Source organism: Diorhabda carinulata, chromosome 3 (assembly GCF_026250575.1).
Source record: "Diorhabda carinulata isolate Delta chromosome 3, icDioCari1.1, whole genome shotgun sequence".
Taxonomy (NCBI): Eukaryota; Metazoa; Arthropoda; class Insecta; order Coleoptera; family Chrysomelidae; genus Diorhabda; species Diorhabda carinulata.
This window is the reverse complement of record NC_079462.1, coordinates 32,713,499-32,727,628: the sequence shown is the minus strand read 5'-3', so window position 1 is coordinate 32,727,628 and position 14,130 is coordinate 32,713,499. Positions and strand designations below refer to the sequence as shown.

Genomic DNA, 14,130 nt, shown 5'->3' with positions numbered 1-14,130 from the left:
CTTTTTTATATAAAGTACGGATACAGACTAAAAAATGATCATATATCTACAACTAATAGAGTTTATTATTCTACAATCATTATTTGCAATAATACATCTTAATATTATCATTATTTTTAAAACTATAACTTTTATATTTTAAAGTTACAATAATAATTTTTTACTTTTTATTAAATAAAAATTATTTAACGAACTCTGTTAAATTTAGCTACGTCATTAAGTACACATTGCACCGAATTCTAAACGAACACAGTATCTATGTGTATATTTTCATTTATGATTTGACAATCAGAGTGTGGTATGTGAAGGCAAAAATCAAAATAAACGAATTTTATCAAAACAAAGATGATTTACTTCTAGTGCTTATCTTTATGTAATTTATTTAATTAGGGTCAAATAATTTCAACAATATGGCATCTGTAAAAGTAGCAGTTCGAGTACGTCCTTTCAATCAAAGGTAAATTTTCTATGGATGAATGCACAAAAAGACTAATGAACTTCTGAAAAGTATGTCTGTTACACGCTACAATAGTTGAACAAATTTAAATTGAATGAAATAAAACAGTTTAAAAATCAATTTCTTATCATTTTATCACATACGTACATGTTAAATCTTCTATCCTGTTCAAAATATTTAAATATGTGACTTAGTTATATATTTATAGACCAAACCATTAAATTTATCATTATCTGTAATGATCTGCTAAACCCTTTAGTTAGTGTTCAATATTTATATTTGATACTTGCACTCAATTGCTACTTATCTATTGTAGGGAGCTTGATATGGATGCTCAACTAATTATACAAATGCAGGGAAAAACTACTGGAATTTTAAATAGCAAAGTAAGTCAATTTAATTTGTCTTACACTAGGTATATTTATAATCGACTTTTACTTATTTTATTTCAGCTGCAGTTATATTTTTAAAAAAATTACTGTGTAGTAAGCAATAGATGTAATACAAAATATATTTTTTACAGGCTAATACAAGAGATGAAAGCATTAGGTATAAAGAATTTACATTTGACTACTCATATTGGTCTCATGACAGTTCGTCAGGGAATTATGCTTCTCAGGAATTGGTTTACAATGATTTGGGAAAAGAAGTTATAGATTGTGCATTTGAGGGCTATAATGCATGTGTTTTTGCTTATGGACAAACAGGCAGTGGAAAAACTTTTACCATGATGGGATCACCAGTGAGTTTTCTTCAATATATATCTTTTTTACTTCTATTATTTTCGATTTCAGTAACAAGCTGTTATTATTTTTATTTAGGATAATCAAGGACTTATTCCAAGAATTTGTAAAGCTCTTTTTGAAAAGATGTCAGAAAATTCTAAACGAGGAACAACTCATAGAGTGCAAGTCAGTTATCTTGAAATTTATCAAGAAAGAGTTGCTGATTTACTTAGAGACAGAGATAACAACTCACTAAAAGTTAGAGAACATCCTAAAAAGGGTCCTTATGTTCAAGGACTAACCACATGCCTCGTTACTAATTTTGGACACATTCAGGAATGTATGGAAAGGTAACTGTAAAATATAATGATTAGTGTAATTAATTTGCAGTTTTTTTTTATTCTAAGTATCCTAAGAAAGATGTTAAAATGTCCAGATTATGGAAAACATTTCAAGTTTAATATAAGAGTTTCCAAGTATTTCAAAATTTTAAATGCTTATTAGAAAATATTTCTTATTCAGCACGTTTTTCAAAAAATGTTTTTGACAATATCCTGCATTATTTTATTGATTTGATACAACACCCCTTATCATGTACAATATTCCTCTATTTATTCAATTATGTTTGGAAATAGGGGAAATTCTCACAGAACCACTGCAGCTACAAACATGAATGACGTTAGTAGTAGAAGTCATGCTATTTTCACCATTACTTTTGTCCAAGCAGGATACTGTGATGGAGTTCCAAGTGAAACAGTATCAAAAGTAAGTTCTGTTGTTAAAAATCTATCTTAATCTGAGTTAAATAAAGTGGGGACTTTTCAATTACTAGCGATACTATTAGAAATAATTACTGTCTATTATATATTCCCTTTCAGATTCATCTTGTTGATTTAGCAGGTAGTGAGAGAGCAGATGCAACTGGAGCTACAGGACAACGACTAAAAGAAGGTGCTCATATAAATAAATCGCTTGTTACTTTAGGTTCTGTTATTTCTGCTTTAGCTGAGTTGTCAGCCGAACAAAATGGCCACAAAAAAGCTACATTCATACCTTACAGAGATTCCGTCCTCACGTGGCTATTGAAAGATAGTCTTGGAGGAAATTCCAAGACTATTATGATAGCTGCTATCAGTCCAGCAGGTAAGTTATATATAACAGCAAATAATATATAAAGATCTCTTTAACCTCTAAATTTGAAGATTGTAATTATGGTGAGACATTAAGTACGCTCAGATATGCTAATAGGGCAAAGAACATAATTAACAAACCTACTGTTAACGAGGATCCCAATGTTAAACTTATAAGAGAATTGAGAGATGAAATTAGTAAACTTAGGGCTTTGATGTTCTGTGAACAACGAAGTGATATGTTGGCGCAGCTTCATGAAAAGGAAGCTCGAGAAAAGGTGAGTTAATGCATAAACAAGATTTAGATAAAATTTCTTTTAGTTGATTTATATATGTATATATATATATATATATATATATATATATATATATATATATATATATATATATATATATATATATATATATATATATTCTGTCCTTGTTGCTACTGAGACCTCTAAGTTGTCTTATGTGATTGTCGGACCTTTATATAAACCTGGGTCACAGTGTATACGATACCCCATACATGATTTTAGTAATAACTAGTCTACTTTTCTCTGCTCCACTTTTGGTACTTATTGTAATAAAATATTTAAATTGGATTTTTATTTGTTTACTCATCAACTTTTTATTTTAAAATTTTTTTCTTATCAGTTTTGTTTTATTCATTTTAGTTTTTCTGTTCTCTTGTCTCTCAAATTAACTGTGGATTATTTTAGGAATTAACCGAGGAATGGACTGGAAAATGGAGAGAAGCACAAGCCATTCTTCGAGAACAAAGGGCATTAGGTTTAAGAAAAGCTGGTCCGGGAGTAGTTTTAGATTCTGATAGACCACATTTAGTTGCAATTGACGATGATCCTTTAACGACTGGTGTTACATTGTATCACCTCAAAGTAAGACAGATCAATGTATAATAAAATAAAAGATATTTTAATGAATTTAAATATTAAAAATTTTCTTAATGCGATAAAGAACTTGTTTAATTTACAAAATATTTATTAGTCAAATGTTTGAATATATTAAAATATAATTTTCTTCAACTTTTTACTTTGTAGACTTTTTTTATGTTTTGTGATGATTTGTCTTAATTTTAGGTCTCTTTTCAGTTTAAAATAATAGGTAAAAATTTGATGATTTGATATACTTTGGTCTTTATCAAAATATTTTGAGTTGCTCGAACTGTCAGATTTTTACCTGTTATTTTAAACTGAAATGGGACATAAAATTAAGACAAATCATAACAAAAAACTAAAATATATTTTATTAAATTATCATGTACACCTAAAAGCTAAATTATTTGGTGTGGTAATTTGCAGGAAGGTAAAACTACAATAGGAACTGAAGAATCAGACGTTAAACAAGATATAGAATTAAAAGGAGCTGGAATGGAACCTCAACATTGTACCATAACTTTTGAAAATGGAATCGCAACTCTAACTCCTCAAGTAGGAGCGCAAGTTATGTTGAATAATACGCTATTGGAATCACCAGCAAGGCTTTCCCAAGGTTGCATTATATTTCTAGGCAAAGCACACGTTTTTAGGTAACTTAGGATTGAATTATTATTTTAATCGAGGTTTTCTAATTTTGTATTATATTATTTAAAGCAGTGATGACTCTTAAGTTATTATAATTTTACATCTTGATAGCAGAAGTTTAGTTATCTCTCACATTCTTTTTTTATTACAATTATTTCGTTTTGTGCTACTTATAGTGTTTCTAGATTTGTATCTCCTTTGGTTGTACATTTTGGGATGAACACTTTTTCTAATTTTTCACCTAATAATTGAGTTTTTTATTAATTTTCATTCAAATAATTATTATTAATATCTATTGCAGGTCTAGGTACTTCCCCCTATTTTACTTATATGTTTTATCAGAAAATACAAATTGTTCTAGTAGCTCAGAATATTGTCAAATTATTTAATTTTTCTAAAATCGTATGTTATGGATTTCCACAATTTAGATTTTTTATTACTTCTTTTAGAAAAAAGTAATTCAGTATTTTCATTTTAGATTTAACGATCCTGCAGAGGCTGCAGAATTAAGAAAGGGCGAAAAAACTTATAATTTATCTAGACTTAGTCTTTTAAGTTGGTCAACACCTGATTTAGCTATATCAATGGAAAACCTACAGTTAATGTAAGTATTTTGAATAAACTTACGCAATTTAGGATAATTGACATTACACATGAAAATAAAAACAAATTAATGGACTAGAGTCTTGTCTTGTTATTCATATGTATAGAACATCCTTATTTTTTTTATACCCATGGCTTTTCAAACCAGTATCAGCTAATATTTTACTAAGAATACATCAAAACCAATTTCTTTCCAAGGGACGATTATATTTTTAGGAATGCGGATGAAGAAGTTAAAGCTGAAATAGAAAATAAAAGACTAAATTTCGAAAAAGAAAAAGAACAGTTTGAAAAAGAACAAGTGGCTTTCGAGAAGAAGCAGGAAATTTTTGAAAAAAGGAAGAAGAACTTGGAACAGGCTCAAGCCAAATTGGAAGCTGAAAAGCTAACAGTTAAAAAAGAATTTGAGGAACAGGTAAATGCAAATCCTGTTCACTTATTATATTAGGTAATATTCATATTTCTTTTAGAGCCGTCAATTGCAAGATGATTGGCGGAATCTGGCAGCTCAACAAAAGGAGAAAGAATTGGAGTTGGAACAAAAGGAAAAAGAGTTATTATTCGAAAGACAGAAATTGGAAAGAGACAGAAAGACGATACTCTCTGAGGTAAGTACACAGTTGACTGATACCGTCTTATTAGCACAATAATCATTGTCTTCCGAAGACAATAAAATAACATACAGAAACTTATCATTAAGAAGCAAAAACAAATTGACTTGACTAGGAAGAAAATAAAAACTGGACTTGGAAAACCAATTTTGATGTATTATGTCCAGCTATGGAAATATTATAGCAAATCAACTCCGAGTATTATCCAAAGAAGCCAATCCAAAATTCTGCATTTAATTCTGGTATGCTTAAAACCAAATTCTTCACGAAGAGAAAAGTCTGGTAAGAAGTAATCGCAGATCAAAGTATGAAACACTGCGATAGACTAGAACTGCACATCAATCTCCTACTCAAAAGAAACTGACCAATTTACCTGAAGGTTTATCACTGGAGATGACCTAATCATGCCAATAAGAGCTCACAAGCCAATTAACTATTTTAAAGTTTTGATTGCTAATAAAACAAAATTAAAGGTATTGAAATTGTTGTTAATTTCAATACTTGATCGACCAGTTTCCTTATACATTATTTTTTTAATGTTAAATAATAATAATGATAACCATTTAATGGTACATCTTTGCCTGTATTAGGTGCATCATTATTACTAAGAGTCTATTTTTAGATTTTAAGTGATATACAGTAATTTAAGTTTATTATTACTGACATTTTATTTATTTTATTTTATTATTTTCATTTATTATTTTTTATTTAGATAGAAAATGAATGTGCAAACCTGCAGGATGTAAAACATGACATTTTACTAAAGCTGACAAACGTTTGTGAAATTGTTTCATCTAACGTTAACGAAATATTGTTTCCAAGTTCCAAAACTAAGAATATTTTTCAGGTATTTTATTTTTTTGACTCTTTTTTTTCAGATTTTAATTGATTGCAAATTCATTGTGATTACTATTATTAATTTTACAAGGCGCTAAAAAATAAAATCTAAACCTTCTCGTGTTGTTTTTGTTACAATTGGAAATTTTTTTGTTAAATCTAATTTTTTTTAGGAATTAGTAGCAAAATCTAAACAAACACCTCTTTTACCAGAAGAAAACGATCAGCTTATTGAAATATTTAATGGTATAACAGGCTCTTCAGTCATAAAAGATATAGTTGATAAGCATGTAAGTTAAATTTTAAGTAACCAAAAGTCGTTTGTATGAAAAATAAATTAGACCTAAAATCGAGAAAATACATTTTTTTCAGCGTAAAGAATTAGCCGAGCTACAAGCTGAACTTAATAAGAGAGTTGAAACTTTATGTGAACATCAGAGGAATGTAGAATTGTTGGATAAAAAAATAGTAGATTTAGTAGATCAACAAAAATCCTTAGTTAAAAGCGAAAATCAAAATGAAGATTTAGAAAATTTAAAATTGAAATTGCGTAAGCGGACGGAAGAAGAATTAAAAAGAATCGAGGAAAAGAAACAAGGGTAAACATGTATTTAGTACTTCTCAAAAGAAAGTTTGTCGATGTGATGTCTACCATGATTAATTACTGCAGTATTTACATATTTATTTCAGAGAAGCCCCAATATATTTTACTTCAGATTACTTCAAAGACTGAAGTTTTAAACTAGAAAGTTTTCTTTTTGGGGTAAATGGAGTTAGTTTATTTGAAGCACCATTGCGACGCCCTTGTTCCGTGTTTGCAGAACATCCCTAAAGTAGTGCGAAATATTTTCAACATTTGACTGCTGTAACCCTTAAAATTAATCTGGTTCGATGCATTCTCATAATTAGTATAAACACATGAAAACTTTCTTTTGAGACACCTTGTATTAATCAATACCTTTGCAGGTATAAATATGAATTGTTTGGGATTTTCAGATTCACTCTCAATTTAAAAAGAGTAAATTCTGTCGAAAGTCCTGATTCCTGTGAAGTAAATTACACCAGTAGTCCTGATAATGTTCCAGATACATTAAGCAGTGATACTTACCATACAGCTCCAAATACTTGCTCTCCTCGTTTTGTAGATACTAAACTAGATCCTTTGATGAGTGATAGTGGAGTAGAATTAAGATCATCTTCTCGTCCCCAAGATGACAGTGATTTTTCCAGCACTGAAGATAAGGTATACATTCAAAAAAAAAATTACTGTTTATTAAACTTGAATCAACAATTTAACCTACAAAAATATCGAATGAATAGTGTTTTAGTCACTTTATGGTATGAAACACCTAAACACATTCAGCACCTACTAGGGAATAGAGTTAGTATTGGTTATAAATCAGTCAATTACCAGTCTATTCGAGTATCTTTAACGATTTTTTTTCTATAGTACATAAAATAGTGTATACATCTCAGGATTAAGGTTATTTAATCCTTCCTGGACAAATTACAACACTTCCGGGGTATATATTTTTAGTCTCTGCTTAAAGTACCAGTTTACTCCCTTACTCCCAATTATTTTCTAAAGCATACAAAATAGTGTATAAACGTCACAACTAAAGTGTTTTTTCAAACACCTCTGCAAATTATAGTCATCCCAGGTCATAAACTCTTTTTTTTGGGCTTAAAGTACCACTTTATTCCCTAGGTGTGTACTACTATTCACTAAGTTATTAAAAGTACACTTTTGATCCCTGTTCTTAGTGACCTTCAACTTCTATTATTTACATTTCTTTCCTTATAGTTGATATTTTTACTCAATTTCCTCGGGATTGAAATTTACCAGTAAAAATATAAACAATTTATTGTCATAACAATGCTCATAGTTTGATATATCTCACACTACCTTTTCTAGTTTCCCATTATTGTCTTTCGTACAGTAATAAAAGTTGAAACCATTAATAATTGTTGTAATTTTTTATTATTAATTACTAAATGGAATGACTTCATAGTTGTATTATTCAATAATATGTTTGCTTCATGTGTTGTTTGTCTGTTTGTGAAAAGGTGGTGGTTAGCGATTCACAATCTACTAGTTCAACAGAAAACCGTTCACCAACGAATAAGAAAAATAAAAGGAGAGAAACTGAAATGTACTTAAGAAGACTTTCTCAAAGAATAGCCCAACAGAAGCTTCTTATCGTGAAAAATTTGGACGGCAATTGCTTGAAAGTACACTTAGATAATCAAATTGCAGTAAGTATGTCGTTTTTTATCGAACTCTGTATGTATACACTGCAATTGTTATCGATCAAAGCTTTGAAAATAGTCCCCAATATGCAAGTTAGCTCTACTGATTGTAATAGATGTTGCTTTGACTGTGTGTATATGTTAATTTATCTTCTTTGTTTTTGTTGATAAAATGCTCATTAATAGTTAAAAAAAAATAAAATAAGAATAAGAAACTGGTATTTGTAACACTTTTAACCCATTTTTCTAATCTTAAATCTTTACATCTGGTATAATTTCTGCTGTTATATAAAAACAATTTCCATAAGCATATTTTATTTAAACAAATTAAAAATTTTCAATATATATCGGAAACGAATATAAGATATGGCAATAAGCATAAAATTGTTATATATTTTATTATTGTATCTATTTAGGTATTGCAAGATCTTCAACGACAGTACATGTCACTAAAATATGGTTGTACATCGACTTTATCGCCAACTTCGGAACATCCTTTGCAAGATATTGATAGTCCTAGTCCGATAAGACCTACACATACAGGGTCTACTTCTGCTCTTTATTCTCCAACAATACAGGTAATTAATCTATATCTAGTTAGCAAGAATAATGTACAAGATGAGATCTGTATACATAGTCTGATAGAAAAAGTGGACACAACACAACCACAGATACTTTTGGTGTGTTCAGTAGTGAAGAAATGTGCCAATGGAAACCCTGACAAAGTGATATCCTTTGCGTCAACCATGTACTTATTTCGTACATCGCACAGCAAATCTATTTTGATGCCATATTTGTTAGGCTGGGACAGGTCTGCATCGGAAATAACCAAATGCGGAATATTTGAAATTTTGAGTTCAGCGGGAAATTTGAATATGGGTTAGTTATCTCTGGTTGTAAACGCTCACTAACATACCTGATGATATGAGAAATATGCGGAAGAAGACAATCCTATACCAACGCATAACTGAGTCTGACGTTATTTCTGAAACACGCGTTTTCTAACATACATTTATGAATCTAGGGTCAATTTAAAATTTTTTACTAGACTTTAACGTTTTTCAAACTGAAGCCCTTATAGTTTTGGTTTATAATAACTTTTTTCCTTTACAAAATGTGCACATCTTATGGTTATACTTATTTGTGCCAATTAGTAATATGTAAAACTAATTAGAAATAATTCTAAAATTTTTTTCAGGGACATAACTGTTTATCACCATTGAATCAAAATTTATACAGATCCATGCCGTCCATTAATGTTGGTAAGTGTTTTTTTAAATTTTATTCACAATTTTCAGACTAATATTTTCAATAAAATAATTTCAATACATCTTAATTAACTTTTGAAGAGTATTTTGAAATTGTATTTTTCTGAGACTTAGATTTTTAAAAAAAATTTCATTGTATAACTAGTCATCAAAAAATTGAGAAAAAATATTAGCTACTTTCAGTACAATACCAATTTGCTAAGTTATTTAAAACAAAAATTAAATATAGAATCACCCTGTATATCTAAGAGAGAATAGAAAAAAAGTTAAAAGACATGCACTTTTAGATACTGACAACGATGCAATTGTCTCTATAACAAGCTTTTGCTTAAGAGGAGCAGGTAGTAGAACACATTACGAATACGAAGTTAGAATAAATACTATAGATGAAAGGTGGACAATTTTAAGAAGATACAGTCGATTTAGGGACTTACATCTAGCGATGAAAGCAAGGTATAAAGATAAGGTAAGATAAAGAACAATAAAATATTTAAATTTTCATAAAAATTTTTGATTCATATAATTTTTATTTAGGTTTCAGCAATACCGTTTCCATCAAAAACAATTTTTTCTAATACTGAAACTGTAGCTCAATCTAGAAAAAGGCAATTGGAATTATATTTGAGAAGATTAGTGGAGACTTGTAAAAATCATCCATCTTGTCCATTGGCATATGGTGGACCTATTACCAAAGCTGCCTTGATCAATTTTTCACCTTTTTTCAGAAAAGGTGTTTTCGAAAATGGAAAATATGGAACTTCATGATGTAAGAAGCTGAAGTACATTTATATCAACATTGTTTTTAAAGTTATATTTTTTAATTGTTATTTTGTTTAACTAAGTTATTTAGGAATCTAAAGTTGAAAAAAAATAGCTGCAAATTACTAGAAGTTGAGGAAATAGAGCACAAATTGAGTCTAAATATAGGAGATGTATAAACAATTGGGATTGAAACAATATTTTTGGTATTTTAAAATTATTCATAATGGATAATGATAAGGCAAAAATGAATCTCATCATATTTCCTAAGCAAAATTATTAGTTAATATAACTTAAAGTGGAATCAGATTCTCAGAAGCTTTCTCTGATCCCGAATATGATCAAAATGTGTCCATCGCCAACCTGGAACTTAGAATTACAGATGAACGTCATCTAAAATTGAACTAAACTATCCACCAGGCTTTTTTTTGAAAATATGCTGAACGATACCCCCGAAACTTTTCTCCTTTTCGATTCTGGCAACGGCAACAACATCGTGAGATCCGGTACATTGAAACATGGATGACCTCCTCCGGAGTTTTCCTGCAAATTCGTTCAAACGAACTGAAAATCGTATTAGAAGCGTTCTTATGTCGTATTTTCCCGATTCTGGCAACTGAGAAAACTCGGCAGGGCCTGATCCACTAAAACATGGACATCGTACTCGGAAGTTTCTTAACAAATTCATGGGAATAAACGAAAAATCGCATCAGGTGGCTTCATCGGACCGTTTTTCTCAATTTTTGGCATCAAAAACTAATCCGTGGGATTGGGTGCACATTGACATCACCCACGTACGCATTTCAATGATTTCCGGATACAGGAACGCTTCTAAATATGACATCGACGCTCAGGTATTCGAGGGTGATCGCATCTTTTTAATTGAGAATGAATTTCAGTAGGAGCTTCGAGGATGGTGATCATCAGCAACCTGGGTACCTGATTTTTATCAATTGCAGATATTATTAAACAAGTTTTCTTAACATTCTTATATAATATGGTCTCGATACCAATAATTTTATAAAGCGAATGCTAAAAATTCCATTTCAATCCGATTTGTTCAAAATTGAGAGGTTCGGTGCTTTATTGCCTACATGAATCTATAAAATTATCTTTCCATGGCACAGTGTTCCGGCCGCCACAATCCTAAGTTATTTTATCGTATGCAATCTTATATTATCCAAGTTTCATAAAAAAAATTCAATTGGTCCTAAATCCTTGATAAGTATATAAATATTTTTATCTAAGCAAACTCGGTGCATACAATTAGATGAAGATTAGGTGCATTATACTTAGGGGTATATTTGGTGGCACTTTTTTGTTTATAAAATTGCTATATTAACAGATATCGATCAGCAATTATTTTATTAATAAATAACTGTTATTTTATACAGAATGTCTTCGAAGTATATAAATTTTGAACGATTATAACAAACCATAATTTTCTGTTATTCGTTATTCATGCCTGATATGGTTAGTTATTCATTATATGTTGTAATTTTTCTTTTTAATTTACTGCGTTATTAAATTTCATTAAAACGCTCAGCGCATTCTGTTTATTTGTAGATGGAGTCTTGCAATCAATATTTAAACATTTTTTTTTAATTACCTAATTTCAATCAAATGAGAAATCTCTAAAAAATGATCATTTAATGGTAATTAATTAAAGTCCTATATCGAAACCATAGAGATATTACAGATAGAGGCTACAAATCAGCCAGATAGAGATTCAGAGGTTTAGGCTATCCTTCTCTAACGGCACGCTATAGTATAGATACAGACAGAGACGGAAAAAAATAGACGAGAAGCTCGTTCTCTCAGTTGAAGTAAACTTTAGTCGATGTTTTCGAATAAAAGTTTCATTTTGAAACATTTTAAGTATATCACAGTAATGTTTTAAAATATATTTAACAATTCGAGTTAAATATTTTGATTTCAATCCAAGAGGGTGATTTTAGTACTTTACAAATAACGTAATAAATTTTCAACTTGTCCCAAGTTGAACAAAATATTTTTATTGATACTATTTAAATATTTTGAGGACACTGTATTTTTGAAAAATATTGTTTTTATTTTTTAACGCAATTTTAACTACAGCAAACTCCTGATTATTCGTGATATTCGGTAGTAGGACAACCACGGATAATCCGCTAAATTTTCATAAGCTCAAAAAATCAAAACAAAAAGTAAAGAAAAATTCAAGTTATATCAAATTTTTTTTTAAAGAAACCTGGAAATTCTGCACTTTGCTCTGATTTTACACTAAGCACTTAGATACCAACTCAAAAGGCTTCGCCCTTCAGTCTTCTCTTTAGGTGGGTTTTGTCGAGAAGCTTGTGTGCCTCGATGTTCACATGTTTTAAGAGCCGCAAATTTAGTGGATACCTGGTCCCGATGAAGATCGTTATTTCGAAAGGACGCATCAACGATGCTCCTTAACACTTTATTTTGAAATTTCTGGATTATTTGGGTGTTGCTTTCGCTGGCACATCCCCATAGTTGAATCCCTTAGGTCCATACCGGTTTCAGGATTTGTTTATATAGAAGAAGTTTTTAATAATTCACAGTGGGTTGCCTTCCCAGCAAGCATTACATTTTCTTGTATCTAATACCTAGTTCTTCCATCAATATTTCACAAAACCATCTGTCAAATACACAACTACTTTGTTTTTAAATTCCGCTTGCACTATTTTAATTCATTTACCACAAGAAAAAGAAAACGCAGATAATCCGTAAAACGGATAATCAAGAGTTTACTCGATTTTATAGTTTTAAATTATTATCCTTGCTAATAGCAAAAAAGTAGGTAATATTATATTTTAGGGTACAACTCTCGTATGAAGTATATCATTTTAGGGTCATTCTGAGCATTTCCATGAATATTTATATGAAGCGCTCTTGCCTCCTAAGTTCAAATTTTCATAATGTACGATACTATTCTTTTATATCTTCAGCTCACTGTTCCCCTCGGTCTAGTGGTTACTCCGATCGATTGACTGCATTCTTTACTGAAGTTGCTCGTTAGTATCCAGCACTCCACCATTTTCGTATATTTATTATCAACATTTTACCCCCTACCACATATCTCAAGATCAAGACCAGAGAGTTGTACCCTAAAACATAGAATTTCCAAAAAGTGTATGTGATAAACTTTTTGAAAGAATATTTGTTGTGATATAAATCCAGTTTCCACTTGTATGTATATTTAAGAAAAAAAATTTGATACTGTTTATTTTTATGTAAATAAATATTTACAACGACTCTATTAGTGATAACTGTCCATCAAAAACTGGTGTTGGCTGCATTGTAAATTCGTTTTATCTGCATAGAATATATAATTTCAATTTCCAATGATTTTGTAATTAAATTCCAAATAAACAAATTTTTGTTAACACACAATATCTCTAACGGTCAAATTAAAATGTTACAATGGATCAAGTATATGTTTGAAATGCATGTCGATTATAACAGGTTACAATTACCACTAATGTAGTTGTTGCAAACATATAAATTTTGTTTAATTTACTTGAAAAGAGATGTTCGATAGCTTTTATGACAAATTTAACGAAGGTGGTACGATATTAAATGTCCTTATTTTTTTTATTGATGTGTTACACATCCACTAACTTGAAATAAATTATTGTTATTAATTATTAGTATTTTTTCCCAACTCCCAGATTTCAGTGTTATACTCGATAAAATAAATAAATAGTGAAGTCATTGAGTTGATGACAAAAATTGTTTCAAGAAAATTAAGTTTTTAACTATTTCACCTACTTCTGAATTTTCAAAGCTTACTGGAGTTGTAATGAAATTTGATGGTTAAGATTAGTTCGGTCAACATGATTTTTGAGTCTGACTTTTGCATGTTGAATTTCAATCTTTTCTATCCTAAAAACAAGGATTTTTTTATCAGTGTTTTTGTAAAAATTGGAGGTTTTTCAATTTTTTGGAAAAAAATGGTTTT

General features: G+C 29.8%; 1 protein-coding gene across 3 annotated transcripts; it reads left to right on the top strand.

Annotated features, from left to right (window-relative positions):
* The first annotated feature begins 258 nt into the window (after nucleotides 1-258).
* LOC130891799 (kinesin-like protein Klp98A) lies at nucleotides 259-13,813 on the top strand. 3 transcript variants are annotated; one of them, XM_057796766.1, is made up of 21 exons: nucleotides 259-457; nucleotides 774-843; nucleotides 981-1,199; nucleotides 1,279-1,532; nucleotides 1,818-1,947; nucleotides 2,061-2,325; nucleotides 2,385-2,590; nucleotides 3,014-3,190; nucleotides 3,614-3,840; nucleotides 4,314-4,439; nucleotides 4,655-4,853; nucleotides 4,909-5,046; nucleotides 5,762-5,896; nucleotides 6,060-6,176; nucleotides 6,259-6,485; nucleotides 6,883-7,129; nucleotides 7,954-8,142; nucleotides 8,553-8,714; nucleotides 9,335-9,398; nucleotides 9,692-9,870; nucleotides 9,939-13,813. In XM_057796766.1, exons 1-21 carry the CDS (start codon nucleotides 411-413, stop codon nucleotides 10,167-10,169), a joined length of 3,609 nt encoding a protein of 1,202 aa, XP_057652749.1. In that variant the 5' UTR covers nucleotides 259-410; the 3' UTR covers nucleotides 10,170-13,813. The 3 variants fall into 3 exon arrangements, with proteins under 3 accessions (XP_057652749.1, XP_057652748.1, XP_057652751.1); XM_057796765.1 differs by having other exon boundaries at nucleotides 6,241-6,485; XM_057796768.1 differs by lacking the exon at nucleotides 5,762-5,896 and having other exon boundaries at nucleotides 294-457; nucleotides 6,241-6,485.
* Nucleotides 13,814-14,130: the final 317 nt, after the last annotated feature.